The sequence below is a fragment of the Prionailurus bengalensis genome, chromosome A1 (assembly GCF_016509475.1).
Source record: "Prionailurus bengalensis isolate Pbe53 chromosome A1, Fcat_Pben_1.1_paternal_pri, whole genome shotgun sequence".
In the NCBI taxonomy this organism is placed as follows: Eukaryota; Metazoa; Chordata; class Mammalia; order Carnivora; family Felidae; genus Prionailurus; species Prionailurus bengalensis.
In genome coordinates this window covers 122185621-122204071 of record NC_057343.1, presented here as the reverse complement: position 1 = coordinate 122204071, position 18451 = coordinate 122185621, and the positions used below count along the sequence as shown (strand labels likewise).

At 37.8% G+C, this 18451-nt stretch overlaps 1 protein-coding gene across 1 annotated transcript in view; it reads left to right on the top strand.

Moving 5' to 3' along the window:
• The window catches only part of LARS1 (leucyl-tRNA synthetase 1), a 77096-nt gene that overhangs the window by 9796 nt on the left and 48849 nt on the right, over positions 1-18451 (top strand). The window contains exons 2-10 of the mRNA XM_043590212.1: positions 1297-1415; positions 4384-4471; positions 5099-5179; positions 8523-8660; positions 12824-12985; positions 13539-13651; positions 14334-14397; positions 15814-15881; positions 16476-16701. Coding sequence (XP_043446147.1) covers positions 1297-1415; positions 4384-4471; positions 5099-5179; positions 8523-8660; positions 12824-12985; positions 13539-13651; positions 14334-14397; positions 15814-15881; positions 16476-16701 — 1059 coding nt within the window. The remainder of the gene's footprint in view (positions 1-1296; positions 1416-4383; positions 4472-5098; positions 5180-8522; positions 8661-12823; positions 12986-13538; positions 13652-14333; positions 14398-15813; positions 15882-16475; positions 16702-18451) is intronic.

Sequence of the window (18451 nt, the reverse complement as noted above, 5' to 3'; positions counted from 1 at the left end):
GTGAGATCATGACCTGAGCTGAAGTTGGACGCTCAGCTGGCAGAGCCACCCAGGCACCCCTAAATACATATTTTTAAGTGAATTATATGCCCAATGTGGGCTTGAACTCATGTACCCAAGATCAAGAGTTGTGTGCTCTCTGGACTGAGCCAGCCAGTCGCCCCAATGGAAAGCATTTTTTAAATTGTTGGGTGAAAGGACAGAGAGAGGCACTCTTAAAGGAGACTGAGTTGCAGTCTTTAGGTAACTTGGCAAGTTCGTCTTGTGTAGTAGGTTGTAAAAGTATGAGTAGAACCCAGAGGCACCTGGCTGGCTCACTTGGTAGAACATGTGACTCTTGATCTTGGGGTTGTAAGTTTGAGCCTCATGTTGGGTGTAGAGATTACTTAAAAAAAAAAAATCTTAAAAAAAAGGTATGAATAGAACCCAGGTATTTTCTCATTTGAAAATGCTGCACAATCTGGGAATGTTTGCACGTAAGAAGGGGGTAAAATCCAATTTCAGTTCAGATAACTATACCAGAAAATACATTTTAGAGACTAATACTAAATTTCAAAACAGAATTAGATTTGTGTATGGTCCATTAGTATCCAACTTTCATACTTGTCTGCTCTGTGTTTCATTCCACGCCAGCTTTGGCTTACCTGCTTTTAGCATCTGTTTTTCACACAGTCACAAACTGAGAAGGAAGCTCTAGCGCTTCCTTTTCAGAGGTAGAATGATCATACATGTTTTTTTGCTTTCGCTTTCATCCACAGGCAGCTTATGGAAGGATGGCAATGTTGCTGGTACATCTGATATATTAGAGACATGCTTGCCATTCTGTTTCATTTAAATTTCATGTTAATAGTCTGTTAACCATTTTGGAGAGGAGTTCTTCATCAGTTGCCTTGAAAAAAAACATGTAGATTACTAACCCTTCCTCGGCCTCTTCCCATTGGGTCTCAACATCCTTTGATTGAGCATTATTGCAGCTTGGCCATCTTGTACTTTTCTAAGTATTTGTGCATCTTAACTAAATAGGAACAGTATCTGTTTTAGTGTCTCATTTAATAGAAGTATTTCAAAGCCCTTTATATATTTTAGTAATTCATTAACTATCCCTTTGGTGTTTAAAGTAGACAGATTCTGATAGCGCAAATTTTTAATCTTGTTTGTTTAAAGTTCATGATAACCATGGAGAAATTGCCTATCAGTAAACAGCTTGTTCTATGTGAACATATTTTTTTTTCTTTTTTTTAAAGCAAGACTGTCCAAGTATAGAGTGGATTGTTGTATCTCTTTTGTGTCCAATAGGAAAGAAAAGGAACAGCAAAAGTGGACTTTTTGAAGAAGATTGAGAAAGAAATCCAACAGAAATGGGATACTGAGAAAGTGTTTGAGGTTAATGCATCTAATGTGGAGAACCAGACTAGGTGAGTAGTACTTTATGAAGTTCTACACCTTGTGTTCCCAAAACTGTTGGCTACAGAAACTGCTTTGTGGAAAGGATAAGGCAGATTGTACTTATAATGTCTGAAACGGGCTGAAGAAGGTAACTTTTATTTTCTTGATTTCAAAGTAGGATTTTCTTTCCAATAGAATTCTTTTTTTTTTTTTTTTTTTTTTTAAGTGAGCTCTGTGCCTAGTGTGGAACTTGAATTCACGACCTTGGGATCAAGAGTTGCATGTTCTCTGAGCGAGCTAGATGCTCCTCCTATAGAATTCTTAAAGGACTTTTTCTACATAGCTTTTTTTTAACTAATATTTTTCATATTTAGACAAAAGAGAATGTTTTGAAGTTTTGTCTTTCCTAACTGATAAAATGAGATTATTCCAGTAGAGATTCATATTATCTCCAAAGACACCAAGTATTAAATTTTGAAGGGTTTCAGGGACACCTTGGTGGCTTAGTCAATTAAGCTTCTGACTTTGGCTCAGGTCATGATCTTGTGGTTCATGAGTTGGAGCCCCACATCGGTCTCTCTGCTGTCAGGGTGGAGCCCTGTTCAGATCCTCTGTCTCCCTCTCTTTGCCCTTCCCTTGCTTGGTAGCTTGGGTGTGTTCTCTCTCTCTCAGAAATAAATAAATGCTAAAAAACAAAACAAAACAAAAAAACCAACAACAACCCAACTCTTTAAAAATTTTTTTTCAAGGGTTTCTGTATTTTAAGATCTTATTTCATAAATACTGTATTGCCTTGGTTTTAAGCATCAATTATAAGACAAGCCACAGGTAATGATATGGTACTAGGGAAAAATAAAAACAAAATAACTGCCCCCAAACAGTAGTGTAATAAATGTATGCATCAATTATAGGAGCATCTCAATTTCAGATATGTTGAAATGTAGAAAAATGTTCTTGTTACAATGACGAAATACTTTGACAATAATTAAAATAGTAGCTAATCTTGAAAACTTATTGGTTGTTATGCAAAGGCTTAGGAAATATTCCATTTTTAGTATGCCTATTATCATTTAATCTTTTTTTTTTTTTTTAATTTTTTTTAACGTTTATTTACTGTTGAGACAGAGAGAGACAGAGCATGAATGGGGGAGGGTCAGAGAGAGAGAGGGAGACACAGAATCTGAAACAGGCTCCAGGCTCTGAGCTGTCAGCACAGAGCCCGACGCGGGGCTCGAACTCACGAACCGTAAGATCATGACCTGAGCCGAAGTCGGCCGCTTAATCGACTGAGCCACCCAGGCGCCCCTCATTTAATCTTTTTAATAACCCTTTAAGGTTAGCAGTATTTTTATCCTTATTTTATTTTATTTCTTTATTAATATATTTTTTAAGCATTTATTTATTTTTGAGAGACAGAGAGAGTCAGAGCACAAGCAGAGGAAGGGCAGAGAGAGAGGGAGACACAGAATCTGAAGCAGGCTCCAGGCTCTGAGCTGTCAGCACAGAGCCCGACATGGGGCTCAAACCCATAAACCGTGAAATCTTGACCTGAGCCAAAGTCAGATGCTCAACTGACTGGGCCACCCAGGTGCCCCTATTCCCATTTTATAGATGAGGATACTGAGGTACAGGGAGGCTAAGTAACCAGTTCAAGGTTGCATAGCTAGGAATTGACAGGGCCTGGACTACTTTTTAGGACATTCTGATTTCAAAAGGTACTTTCCTTGCTACTAAGCAACATGCTAGTGGAATTTTTTTATGTTTATTTTTGAGAAAGAGAGAAAAAGCGTGCATGTGCAGGGGGGTACAGAGAGAGAGGAGGACAGAGGATCTAAAGCAGGCTCTGTGTTGACAGCAGAGAACCCGATGCTGAGGTCAAAGGTACAAACTGCAAGATCACAACCTGATCTGAAGTCAGACACTTAACTGACTGAGCCACTCAGGCAACTCTGAATTTGGACTTTTTTTTTTTTTTTTTTAAAGAAATTAAGAGTGTTGCTGTAATATAAAGTCTTTGATGTTATATTTTATAGCTTTTGTTGTTTCTAGAATTTTGGCCAACTTCAGGTAAAGTTATCGAGAGTGAACTGAAAACTTTGTTCCATGAAAGAAAATGAAGTGAGGGAACTTAGAAATGTAACATTGAATGAAAAAAAAGTTTTTTCAGTAATATCTCCACCCGACATGGGGCTTGAAATCACAACCCTAGAGTCGCTTGCTCTACCAACTGAGCCAGCCATGTGCCCTGGTGTATAATTTTTAATGAAGCCCATAGGTGAGCAAAAGTAAGTGATAACATTGTTTAAGGACACAGACAGAGATATAAACTATTCAAAATGAAGGGAATGACAAAAGTAGATTTCAAGATACTGGTTTTCTCTGCGGGGAGAGGGCTGAGGAGCACACAGTGTAGATTCAGTGGGCTCATCACTTGGATAGCATGCTTACAGGCATTCATTTTATTGTGCTTTGTAACTTTTATAGGTACGTTATACATTTGATTGTAAGAAAAAATAATACAATAAATTAAACAGCTTTAGAGAGACACTTCTTAAATTAATTTTCCATGTGTCATGTAATACTGAAGATGTTTTATTATAGCTGATGGACTTTGAATTGCTTTATATATATCAAATGAGGGCAAATCTCATTTAATCACTAAAATATTAAATTAATCCAGTTTCCTAAGAGTATTAAAATTATCCTCAGTAAATTATCTTTACTCAGCATTTTTAAGTTAAACCTCCAGTATTTGCTGCAAGGATATTTATTTCTTTAATATCTAACCATAAACATTTTATTTTTTCTAAATCACAATTAAGTTTCAATTTCAGAGGGCTTTTAATTTCCACATTCATATGTTTACTTTTAAAGGTCTTTTAAATAAAATTTAAACAAGTTGTTTGTAATAAGCTTTCCCTTCACCCTACCTCCTCATTTTAAAAGGAACTTAACATTTTCTTTTCTGTACTTTGTTTTTTCATGATTGTTTTGCAGCAAGGGCAAGTACTTTGTAACCTTCCCATATCCGTATATGAATGGGCGCCTTCATTTGGGACACACATTTTCTTTATCCAAATGTGAGGTAATGTTTCCTCTGTGGTTAACATAATGGGATTGAGGGTCTTTGATAAATACTATTTTGAAGAAAATGGCATGTATGCGATTTATTTCCTGTTAAGAGAACTTAGAATTCCTTAATTTTAAGCCTAAATTTTATATTTTTACCTATATTAAATATTCTTATATTTAATTTGTATGTGCTGTGTGTATGTGTGCAGGGTTCTAATTATTTATGCATGGTCATAAGTAATTCCTTTTTGGTGAAAAGACAGAAAAAAAGAACAATGGGCCAGAATTGTGGAATGACTTCCTTCTTTTCTTTTTTTTTTTTTTTTTTTAATATTTATTTATTTATTTTTGAGTGGGGCAGGGAAGGGCGGACAGAGGGAGACAGAGAATCCCAAGCAGGCTCCACATTGTTAATGCAGAGCCTGATGTAGGGCTCGTTCTCATGAACCTGATAATCATGGCCTGAGCTGAAATCAAGAGTCAGACTCTTAACTGAGCCACCCAGACGCTCCAGGGAATGACTTCCTTCTAAAGCAAGAGAGGAAGAGGAAATCTGAGCCCATGATCTTCATGAACAGTCAACATTCTGTATTCATCTAGCATTTAAACTTATAATTTAAATTTAGTTTTCTTTTTGTAGTTTGCAGTAGGATACCAGAGACTGAAAGGAAAAACTTGTCTGTTTCCCTTTGGTTTACACTGTACTGGAATGCCTATCAAGGTAAGATTGCTTTTGGGATTGGTTCCTACTCTTTTTAGCTTAAAGCAGATGTAATGTCCAATTTAAGAGCTTGAAATAGTATTTTCAGATATTTATTATAATGCAATGTCTTGGCATGAGCTGAATTCATTATAGTGAAAACTATTTTTTTCAATTAGAAACAGTTAAAAAATATTTTTTTAATGTTTATTTATTTTTGAGAGAGAGAGAGAGAGAGAGCATGAGCAGGGCAGGGTCAGAGAGAGAGACAGAGACACAGTATTCGAAGCAGGCTCCAGGCTCTGAGCTGCCAGCACAGAGCCCGATGCAGAGCTTGAACCCATGAACGGTGGTGCGATTGTGACCTGAGACGAAGTTGCATGCTCAACCAACGGAGCCAGCCAGGTGCCCTGAGAAACAGTTTTTTAAAAGTTTATTTATTATTTATTTTGAGAGAGATAGAGAATGAGTGGAGAAGAGGGGCAGGGAGAGAGAGGGAGAGAATCCCAAGCAGTCTCCATGCTGTCAGTGCAGAGCTCAATGCAGGGCTCAAATGCATGAACTGTGAGATCATGATCTTGAGCCAAAGTTGGAAGCTTAACTGAGTGAGCCACCCCATGTCCCATGAAAATTAAAATTTAAAAGGCATTTGAAGAAGTACTTAAATAAAGGGTAAACGTTAAGGTCTAAGTGATTTCTTTTAACAAAAAAAAATTTTATTTTTTTATTTTTTTTAATGTTTGTTTATTTATTTATTTATTATTTTTTAATGTTTATTTATTTTTGAGACAGAGAGAGACAGAGCATGAACAGGGGAGGGGCAGAGAGAGAGGGAGACACAGAATCTGAAAGGGGCTCCAGGCTCTGAGCTGTCAGCACAGAGCCCCACGCGGGGCTCGAACTCACAGACTGTGAGATCATGACCTGAGCCGAAGTCGGACGCTCAACCGACCAAGCCACCCAGGCGCCCCCCCCAAAATTTTTTAACATTTATTTATTGTTGAGAGACAGAGACAGAGCATGAGCGAGGGACAGGCAGAGAGTGAGGGAGACACAGAATCCAAAGCAGGCTCCAGGCTCTGAGCTGTCAGCACAGAACCTGACGTGGGGCTTGAACCCACAAACCGCGAGATTATGACCTGAGCCAAAGTCGGGCGCTCAACCAACTGAGGCACCCAGGCGCCCCAGGTCTAAGTGATTTCTCAGTAATTTTTGTATCTCTATTGGTGACCTTACATATTGATATTTCTGTTTTCAAGTTAGATAATAACTATTAACAAGTATTCATGACATAGAGTAATAAACAGTTTTTTAAATGTATAATACTGTTTGTTTTAGTTGTATCATATTTTGATCATGTTTGCAAATGTCTTCGTTTGTCATAAATTTATATTAGAAATAATTCTCAATAAAGAAGGGGCCAGACAATTATTGTTGAAAGGATTCCTTAAATGTAAGAGGGTTGGGAAATTTAACTTCCCATTTCTTTTGCTTCTCCAACCTTTTATTTTGAAAAATGTCAAACCTGCAGAACAGGTAAAAGGATAGAATGAACAGCCATATACCCTTCACTCATAGTTACCGAATATTAACATTTTCCATAATTCCTTTGGTTCTCTTAATGCACATGTAATACATGCATACTTTCTTTTCTCTGTTTCTGTGAACTCACTGAAAGTAAGTTACACATATCATGCTGTGTTACCTCTAACTACTTTAGCATGTGTCTTTTGAGAACAAAGGCATTTTATACATCATCACAGTTTCATTATCCCCTCCAAGAAATTTAACATTGATGTAATATTAGCATCTTCATCTAATCTCTAGTCAGATGTTTCCCGTTGTCCCAAAATGTCCTTTCCGGCCTTTTTTTTTACTTTGTGTGTTGTCGGTCACACGTTGCATTTGGTCATTAATTCTTTTTGGTTTCTTGTAGTTTGTCATGACGTTGATGTCTTTGAAGAGTGTATGCTAGTTATTTTGTAGAATGGTCCATAGTCTGAATTTTCTGATTGTTTCTTCATGATTACATCTGGGTTAAATATTTTGACAAGAATACTACATTGGTGAGGCGTAAACTTCCCATTGTATCACATGAAAAGGCATAGAATGGCACTTTGTCCCATTTTAATGATGTTGAGCTAGTAACTGTCAGATTTCATTCTGAAGGTGGGTTATTGAAAAGTAATCTGCAGATGATACTTTGGGAGCCTCTGAATATCTGGTTATCCAATAACCCAGTGGTTTTAGCATCATTTGATGCTTCTTGTCTGCTTCACTTTTTGAATAAGTGTTTATAAAATGGTGACTTTCTAGTTGTGTCATTCTTTCCTTATTAGTTAACTGAAATTCTTCTGCATGGAAGAGTCCCCTTCGTTTTTAAAAGTCATAATCCTATATTTGCATTTTTCTCTTAACTTTAACTTGGTGTCATCTTTGTGTATATATATATATATATATATATATATATAACATATACATATATACATATGTATAAATATACATATATAATACATATACTATTTATGTATGTGTATATACACGTACATAACATATATACATATATAATATATATGTATGATATGTGTTATATGTGATATTATAGTGTAATTGAGAGGAGCTGGGGTGGAAAGCCAAAGTTCATGTGTTATCTCTGTAGCTTGCTAGGTTTATAACTTTTGGATAAACCCCTTCATCTCTCAAGTGTGTGTTTTCTAACTAAATACCTGTCCTATCTACCTCGGAAGGTTGTGATGATGATGGGGATATAAAATAGTAATCTTTAAATTGATAAATGCTGTGATTCATATTGTTATTCAAAATGATAATGCTATGTCTTACGTTTTTCTCTTAAAAAAATTTTTTTTTCATGTATATTTTAGTTTTGAGAGGGAGACAGAGACAGAGTGTGAGCAGGGGAGGGGCAGAGAGGGAGACACAGATCTGAAGCTGACTCCAGGCTCTGAGATGTTAGCACAGAGCCCAACGCAGATCTCGAACTGGTGAACCACCAGATCAGGACTGGAGTTGATGTTGGATGCTCAACTGACTGAGCCACCCAGGCACCTCATGTCTTATGTACATATTTTTGAACTTTTAATGTCTAACAAAATATACTACATTAAGAACTTTGAGTGTTGAATAAATGCTTGCTGAATAAAAGCAGTAAAATACTAATGTATAAATTAGTGAATTTTGAGGTACATGAATTTTATCATGTGAGTTTTCTATTGTGATCCACATGTGTATAGGTGTATTGCAGAAAATTTCAGAGTCAATTTTAGTTGGCTGTAAAAATATCAAAAAATTCAAATTGTTTCTACCTCAAATTTTGAGCTTCACTCTAATGTTGTATTTGTTACAGGCATGTGCTGATAAACTGAAAAGAGAGATAGAGCTTTATGGTTGCCCCCCTGATTTTCCAGATGAAGAAGAGGAAGAGGAAGAAATCAATGTTAAAACAGAAGATGTAATAATTAAGGATAAAGCCAAAGGAAAAAAGGTTTGGTGGTTAATAATATTTATTTTGGTTGAAATTTTATATTTGTCTGATTTATATTTGTCTTTTTTTTTTAATGTTTATTTACTTTGAGAGAGTGTGCATGGGGGAGGGGCAGAGAGAGGCAGGCTCTATGCAGTGAGCACAGAGCCTGAGGCGGGGTTTGATCTCACAAACCATGAGATTACAATCTGAGCCGAAATCAAGAGTCAGACGCTTAACTGACTGAGCCACCCAGGTGCCTTGTCTAATTTATCTTTGTATTTTCAGGACTTAGCACATAAAAAGTACTCAGTAATTTTGAAAAAGTAACAAAGCCAGAAGTTATTTTTCTGACTTTTCGATGGCCCTTTCCCCCCCTTTTGCTTTTTTCGGCAATAAATTTTAGATTTAGAGAAGAATTGCAAGGTAGAGCAGAGTTCCCTCATGATCCCCTAAGTTCCCCTAAGGTTACATCTTATATAACCATGTACAACCCTGAAAGCTAAGAAATTAACATTTGAACAATACTATTTACTGAACTACAAACCTCATTTGACTTTGAACAGTTTTTTCATTAACACCCTTATTCTGTTTGCAGGTCTAATCCAAGATTCCACATTGCATTTACTTGTCACATCTCCTTAGTATGTCTCCTTAGTCTCTTCCATCTTTGTCTTCCTTGATTTTCACACTTCTGGAGAGTGCTGGTCAGATAATTTATAGAATGTCCCTCAATTTGAGTTTGTTTAATGCTTTCTCATGAGTCATGAGTTGATTGAGAGGTGACATGCCCTCCTCATTGTATCGTATCAGTGAGCGTATGATATTGGTATCTCATTACTGGTGATGTTAACCTTGATCATTTGGTTTAGGTGGTGTCTGTCAGGTTTTTCTACTGTAGGGACTCCATTTTGCCCCTTGATTTGTATATATTTTGAGAGATACTTTGAGGCTATGGAAATAGTACTATTTATTTATTTATTTATTTATTTATTTATTTATAATGTTTATTTATTTTTGAGAGACAGATCATGAGTGGGAGATGGGCAGAGAGAGGGGAAGACACAGAATCCGAAGCAGGCTCCAGGCTCTGGGCTGTCAGCACAGAGCCTGACGCAGGGTTCGAACCCATGAACTCTGAGATCGTGGCCTGAACCGAAGTTGGACGCTTAACTGACAGCCACCCAGGCACCTCAATATCTTCTTTTTTAATATTTTCTCATTAATTTTAGCATTCATCTGTGGATCTTGCCTGCCTGCTATAGTTATTACTGTGTTCTTTTTTTTTTTTTTTTATGTTTGTTTATTTTTGAGAGAGGGAGAGAGAGAATTCCAAACAGACTCCACACTGTCAGTGCAGAGCCTGATTTGGGGCTTGAACTCATGAACTGTGAGATCATGATCTGAGCTGAAATCAGGAGTCAGATGCTTATTTGTGCCACCTAGGCACCCTATTACTGTGTTGTTCTAATAGTGATTTTCCATTTCCCTTATTCTTTCTCCATTTATTACCTAGAATTCTTCTGAAAAGAATAGTTGTCCTCTCTTCCCCAGTTACTTATTTATTCAGTCCCTTTTTATATCGGTGTGGATTCGTGCATATTTATTTTATTCTTTGGGTTATACTCCAGTACTCTCTGGTGTTTTGGGGGTTGTTATTGTAATTACTCAACTTGTTCTGATTTTGGTCATTGAGAGTCTTTTATGCTGGCTCCTGTGGCTATCCTGTGGCTAAAAAAGATGCTCCCATCTTTTTTCTTTTCTTTTTGAAGCCCTTTATAATTTTCTGGTGCCAAGATACTACAGCTTTGTCTTATATTTTCCCTGTTCCAGCCCTGGAATCAACCACATCCCCAAGGAGGCCTGTTTCCTTTAGTTGAGAAATGGTATTTAGAAAACTAAGTTCTGAATGCTAGGTATACTCATTGTAGCTCCTTTCAGTAGAAAGAGGAAAGAAATATATGTATTAACCCTGGTAACCCACATATGTGCACCTGTCTATAATAGTTCTTTATCTCTATATATGTTTGAAAAGTTCTTACTGTGAGACACCTGGCTGGCTTATTTGATAGAGCATGTGACTCTTGATCTTGGGGTCATGAGTTTGAGCCCCACAGTGGGGTTAGAGTTTACTTCAAAAAAAAAAAAAAAAAGTTCATACTGATAACTTTGGCTCCCTGCTAGCACCATAAGGCTCATTCTAGCATTCTCCTTTTGCCAATTTGTGACTTCTTTCTCTGACATTGAGAAATCTGGCCCTCATTATTTATATTATATGATTTATTTAATCCTATTCTACTGGTAGTTCAGAACTGCTTAACCCATACTCCTGGGAGGAACAGTTTTACCAACTAAAGTACAGTGTTTGTATATACTTTTTGTCCTTAGAATCTAGTCAACATATTCTTTTCCAAAGTTACTTCTTTTTTTTTTTTTAGTAAGCTCCATGCTGAACATGGGGCTCTCGAAGTCAAAGTCCCTGAGATCAAGTCGCATGTTCTACTGACTGAACCAGCCATGCACCCCTCCAAAGTTGCTTTTATTTATTTTTTAAATTGTTTTTATTAGTTATTTTAAAAACACATTTTTTTTTAATGTTTATTTACTTTTGAGACAGAGATACAGAGAGTGAGCAGGGTAGGGGAAGAGAGAGAGGGAGACACAGAATCTGAAACAGGCTCCAGGCTTTGAGCTATCAGCACAGAGCCTGATGTGGGGCTTGAACACACGAACTATGAAATCATGACCTGAGCCAAAGTCACACGCTTAACCGACTGAGCCCCCCAGCTGCCCCTTTATTAGTTATTTTTGAGAGAGAGAGAGTGTGAGCAGGGGAGGGGCAGAAAGAGCAGGGGACAGAGAATCTGAAGTAGGCTCTGTGCTGACAACAGTGAGCCTGATATGGGGCTTGAACCCACGAACCATGAGATCATGACTTCAGCTAACGTCGGATGCTCAATCGATTGAGCCACCCAGGTGCCCCCCACTCCATGACAAAGTTACTTCTAAAACTCCTTTTTTTCCCACTCACTTCAAAGTGTGGTTGTATCATATATTAATAATACTGTTTGATACATTTGTCACAGTCTGCATTTCATCTTTGGTTCCTCCCATATCCTGGTTGATTTTTTATTTATTTATTTATTAAAAAAAAATTTATTTTTTTTCAACGTTTATTTATTTTTGGGACAGAGAGAGACAGAGCATGAACGGGGGAGGGGCAGAGAGAGAGGGAGACACAGAATCGGAAACAGGCTCCAGCCTCTGAGCCATCAGCCCAGAGCCTGACGCGGGGCTCGAACTCCCCTACCGCGAGATCGTGACCTGGCTGAAGTCGGACGCTTAACCGACTGCGCTACCCAGGCGCCCCTCCTGGTTGATTTTTTAAACAAATGTATATACAATAAAATTCAATCTTTTTAGTAGATAGTGGTATTGGTTTGACAAACACATGGATTTGTGTTTCTTTTTTTTTTTTTTTACTTTTTTTTTAAATGTTTGTTTAATTTTGAGAGAGTGAGACAGAGTGTGAGTGGGGGAGGGGCAGAGGGAGAGGGAGACACAGAATCCAAAGTAGGCTTCAGGCTCTGAGGTGTCAGCACAGAGCCTGACGCAGGGCTCAAACCATGAGATCATGGTCCAGCCGAAGCTGGACTCTTAACCGACTGAGCCACCCAGGCGCCCCTGGAGTCGTGTTTCTAACCCCACAGTACCATACAGAGCAGTTCTATCACCTCCCAAATTCCTTCCCTGTCTTTATAGGTTTATAGTTCAACTCCTTTACCCAACTCCATTGCCTGACATTTGGTTGCCTTTTTGATATTGGTAAATATTAGAAGAGGACAAACCTTTTGTCAGTAGCTTATTCATAACTAAAAAAGATACATATGGCATTAGGAAGAAGGAAATTGAGCTTGGTGCTGACATCTTATCTTTGATGATAATTCTTTATGGTTTCAACGATTTAGTTACCTCTGGTGTCAAGGTCTTAATATCAGACTGTTCGGTTTGACAGACAGAATAGCACATCTCAATTCGTTAGTAATCTGACATATCAACAGTATGTTTTGGAATAGAAAAATTACTACTAAATGGGATTATTTACTTAAAATGATTGTGGTCCTAGAATTTGGTAATCATTTGGTTGGTTCTTGATGGAGTTTGTTTTTACTGGTTATTTTCAGAGTAAAGCTGCTGCTAAAGCTGGATCTTCTAAATATCAGTGGAACATTATGAAATCCCTTGGTCTGTCTGATGAAGAGATAGTCAAATTTTCTGAAGCAGAACATTGGCTTGATTATTTCCCACCACTGGCTATTGAGGATCTGAAGAGAATGGGCTTGAAGGTATGTCCATCACCCCTACAGTTTAAGAAAATATGAAGAACACATTTGTATTTATGTGATTTCTGTGAGTTTGGACCATCTCATAATTTAGAATAATTTATTCCACCTGTATTCCAGTAATGAATTAGTTCTGTTATTGTTATGGGCCTTGATGTAAGCAGTGAAGTACTTTAATATTTGTTGTATTGAAAATGTTTTAATATGTTAGCAATTAGTAGAAGGGAATTCTGTTCAAAGACTGAGAAGAAGGCAAAGGTTAGCTTGTATATTTAGGAATACACAAATGTGTTATTTAAATGTTCCTTCTTAACTTATTATAATTTCTATATGTTTGTTATATGAATATGTGTGCTTAAAAACTTACAAGTTAAATACGAGTTAATATAATTATAATATATATTTAATAGGTAGAGCCTGAATATTGTTCTCCTTTTAATGTTCGATATAATTTTAAGATGGAAAATAAAGAGTGGAAGAGTAAATAATTGGTGGGAGTTTTTATTCATAGAAACTATACACATTTCTCAAAAATCACGTATTTTCTTTTCTGTAGGTCGACTGGCGTCGTTCCTTCATCACCACTGATGTTAATCCTTACTATGATTCATTTGTCAGGTGGCAGTACTTAACATTAAGAGAAAGAAGTAAAATAAAATTTGGGAAGCGGTGAGTTTGTTGTCCTTCAGTATAATAAAGCAAAAATTTAACTCTGCATTGTAATTCAGTGCCCGATAGATGGTTTCTTTTTTTCATTATCCTTTCTCTTCTTATAACTTTTTTCCTTTTTGTTCTCATGTCTCCTTTGTTTTCCTTTTTGTCTTACCAGCATTTTAGTGTTTTACCAGTGTTTAATGTCTCTGAGCTGCTAAAAAGAGGGAGAATAGGAGTATTGGCTGTTATGATCTCCCTAAAGATTCTTTTCAGTATTTTCAGTCAAGCAGAAAAAGAATTTTATATATGTGTTAGTTTATCTACTTTTTCTATAAATTGTTTAAGATTCTTCCTTGATTCTATGGATTAATTAAAAACTATGTGTACTTCATAACTGAATTTATATTTTAGAATCTGTTTCATACCTACCGGCACAAAAATAGACACTTCGAATCTGTTTCATACCACAAAGCCAAGACCGGTGCATAGTTTTCAGGGGTATTACCTTTAATGAAGGCAGAAAGCTTTCATTAAATAGGCTGGCCACTACTCATAAAAGCATAAATAATTGATGTAGACATTTGTTCAGTTAAAAGTTTTAGTTAGAAGAAATATTGTAAGATATTAGCAATAAAGGCAAATACATTAGGATAAAACTTGTATATTATAATAATATTTGTCACTTACTATTTTTTAGGTATACCATTTATTCTCCAAAAGATGGACAGCCTTGTATGGATCATGATAGGCAAACTGGAGAGGTAATTATTTGTGACATAGAGTAGCTATTATAATAATTCTCACTATGGCCATAGAGTTTATGGAATAGATCAGGAACCTAAAAATAATTTTATTTCAGTGCTGAGGTGTATTCTGGTGGCTGTGAAGAGGGAAACAGAATGCTACTGTAAGATTCTGTGTCTTGTCTAAGACCTTGTTACTCCAAAGGTGGTCCTAGGACCAGCTGCATCTCATCTGCTTGTGAGAGAAAAGCACATTCTTGGGCCTCATCCCCAAATTGCTGAATAAGAAGCTCTGAGGGTGGAGCCCAGGAATCTGTCTTTAATAAGCTTTCAATATGACTCGCATGTAGGCTAATGTTTGAGGAGCGCTCCCTGGAGAATACATTGCTCTAAAAAGAGAGATGGGGCAAGGTAATGAGATATGTGGCTAACTGATGTACACAGATTCCATTTATACTTGCTTTGATCATGTGCTTACTTATTTCTAAAGTACTTCTAGCCATGCATGACATCAGTTCATTCTACATTCCTTAGTAACATTATTCTTTGTAATACTTGAGTGAAGCCAGGGTCATTTGCCTAAAGCTGTGGCACAGTAAATCAACAACAGTGCCAGAATCTGAACTTAGGATTCCCTATGAGTGCATCTTCCTTTGTTACCATCTTTGAATGCATTTCTAGTCTAGCGACTACTTTTCGAAGTGTGCTTTCAATTATGGTGTAACTTATCTAGCAGAAATGAGAATTGATCAAAATTTTGAATTCAGAAGACCCAGTTTACTGACTGTATTAACTTTTAATATGGTCAACACCAGCAGTATCCTAAATTCCAGTAGTATGCCATAGTTTTTCGAAGCATTTTATTATTCATTTGTCTTATGTGATCTTTGGGTAAGTCCTGTGTGAGTCACAGTACGGTTATATTACAGTTGAAGGAATGAAGTCTCAGAGAGACTTTGTCTCCCTTGGATCAAGATATTAGTAACAGCCCAAGCTAGGTTTTGAATGCTTGTGCTCTGGCCCCTGGTCCAGTATATTTCTATGATGCCTGCTCTGGGGGATTGTTTGATTACATATTCTGACTCCCATTTTGGTAAACACTGTTTTGGGTGATTACTCTAAGTCACTTTTTCCCCCCTCATTCTTCACGCTCAAGTGAATTCTTAGCAAACTGTCCTTACTTAGTAGAGTCTGGGCTTCCTTTACCAGCTCTGATTTGGTGTGGAGTGGGAAGGTGGTCTTTCAAGTCACTTCTTACACCTTAGACTTATGGGAATATAGTCAGCTCCCTACTGGCTGACTCCTCCTTGTAAGAAAGAATTATTCTAACAATGCAAGAATCCATCTAAGAAATTTGAATCCGATCTCTCACTTCTATGTGTGGGTTTAATTCAAGTCTTTTTTCTTAAGGTTTGTTTTTGTTTATTTGTTTAGGGTGTGGGACCTCAGGAATATACTTTAATCAAGTTGAAAGTGCTTGAGCCGTACCCATCCAAATTAAGGTAGGTTCACTGCAGAGTTATTGCATTATCTTTTTTTAAAAAAAAATTTTTTTTTCAACGTTTATTTATTTTTGTTTTTTTATTTTTTATTTTTTTTTTTTCAACGTTTTTTTATTTATTTTTGGGACAGAGAGAGACAGAGCATGAACAGGGGTGGGGCAGAGAGAGAGGGAGGCACAGAATCGGAAACAGGCTCCAGGCTCGGAGCCATCAGCCCAGAGCCTGATGCGGGGCTCGAACTCACGGACCGCGAGATCGTGACCTGGCTGAAGTCGGATGCTTAACCGACTGCGCCACCCAGGCGCCCCAACGTTTATTTATTTTTGGGACAGAGAGAGACAGAGCATGATCGGGGGAGGGGCAGAGAGAGAGGGAGACACAGAATCGGAAACAGGCTCCAGGCTCTGAGCCATCAGCCCAGAGCCCGACGTGGGGCTCGAACTCCCGGACTGCGAGATCGTGACCTGGCTGAAGTCGGACGCTTAACCGACTGCGCCACCCAGGCGCCCCTTGCATTATCTTTTTGAAGTAACAGATAGATGCAGTAGAATCCATAGCGCTTTTTTGCGGAAACATATATTTTTTTCTTCTTAGTGGCCTGAAAGGGAAAAATATCTTCTTGGTAGCTGCGACTCTCAGACCTGAGACCATGTTTGGACAGACCAACTGTTGGGTTCGCCCTGATATGAAGTACATTGGGTTTGAGACGGCGAATGGTGATATATTCATCTGCACCCAGAGAGCCGCCAGGAATATGTCATACCAGGGCTTTACCAAACATAATGGAGTGGTGCCTGTTGTTAAGGAATTAATGGGAGAGGTGAGTTGGGTAGCAGATTTTTAATTTTAGTGCTTAAATTTAGAGGAACATTTTATCCATGACACTTGAGAAAAGAGCATTGGAAAAATCATTTTAATTGAGGAATACATGCAATGTGTAAATCGTAAGTTCAGTATTTTGGTGCAGTTTTATTACATGTGTACACTCCACCCTAATCAAGATACAGACCAGTTCCAATAGTCCAGAAGGTGCTCCCACGTCCATCTTGCAGTCAGTGCCCACCCCTCTTCCACAAAGGTAACCACCACTCTGCCTTTAGTCACCAAAGATTAGTTGCTGTTCTTGAACTTTACATAATTGAATTATATAATCTGTACTCTTTTGTGTCTGGCTTCTTTTGCTCAACGTTAAGTCTGTGAAATTCATGCATGTTGTGTGTAGTAGACTTGTTCTTTTTTTATTGCTGTGGAGTATACCTTGAATGACTATATCACTATAGCATTTTTGACTCTTATGTTTCAGTTCAGTAAGTATCTGCTTGAAAAATATAGACAGTTCTCCCCGAGAGATTTAATGGTTGCAGTGGAATATGATTACCTGTGTTTCTGGTATAGAATTGCAGCTGTTTGTTTTTCTGAAGAATCTTGGTTGATGGTAACTAAATCTGGATGATTATATAGCTTTTATTCTTACACTTTATTTACTTACCAAAATTTCAGAGTATATTTTATTAAACCCTTTCATAAATGCTAATCTTAGGTATCTTGATAAATCACATTTTCAAATTTTTTTATGTTTATTTTTGATTTTTAAAAAAATATTTATTTTTGAGGGGCGCCTGGGTGGCGCAGTCGGTTAAGCGTCCGACTTCAGCCAGGTCACGATCTTGCGGTACGGGAGTTCGAGCCCCGTGTCAGGCTCTGGGCTGATGGCTCAGAGCCTGGAGCCTGTTTCCGATTCTGTGTCTCCCTCTCTCTCTGCCCCTCCCCCGTTCATGCTCTGTCTCTCTCTGTCCCAAAAATAAATAAACGTTGAAAAAAAAATTTTTTTTTTAAATATTTATTTTTGAGGCGAGACAGAGTGTGAGCAGGGGAGGGGTAGAGAGAGAGGGACACACAGAATCTGAAGCAGGCTTCGGGCTCTGAGCTGTCAGCATAGAGCCCATCGCGAACCGTGAGATCATGACCTGAGCCAAAGTCAGACGCTTAGTTGTCTGAGCTACCCAGGTGCCCCTCTTCCTCTTTTTAATATACAGATGGCAATATATTTTGGGGCGTCTGGCTGGCTTAGAAGAGTGTGTGACTCTTAATGTCAGGGTCCTGAGTTTGAATTCTGCACTGAGGGGTAAAGATTACTACAAAAAAACCCAAAAAACAAAAAAACACAAATGGCAGTATACTTTATCACATTTTTCTGCATCTTGCTTTCTTCTTTTTTCTTTTCCTTAGCTATGTCTTGGTATTTGCCTTGTGGGTGCATAGCTTCCTTATATCTTATGTTTTGCAGCCACATAAGTAGTCCATTGTGTGGCTGTACCACAGCGTATTTAACCATTTTATATAATGCACATTTTTTTTTTTAATTTTTTTTTTCAACGTTTTTATTTATTTTTGGGACAGAGAGAGACAGAGCATGAACGGGGGAGGGGCAGAGAGAGAGGGAGACACAGAATCGGAAACAGGCTCCAGGCTCTGAGCCATCAGCCCAGAGCCCGACGCGGGGCTCGAACTCACGGACCGCAAGATCGTGACCTGGCTGAAGTCGGACGCTTAACCGACTGCACCACCCA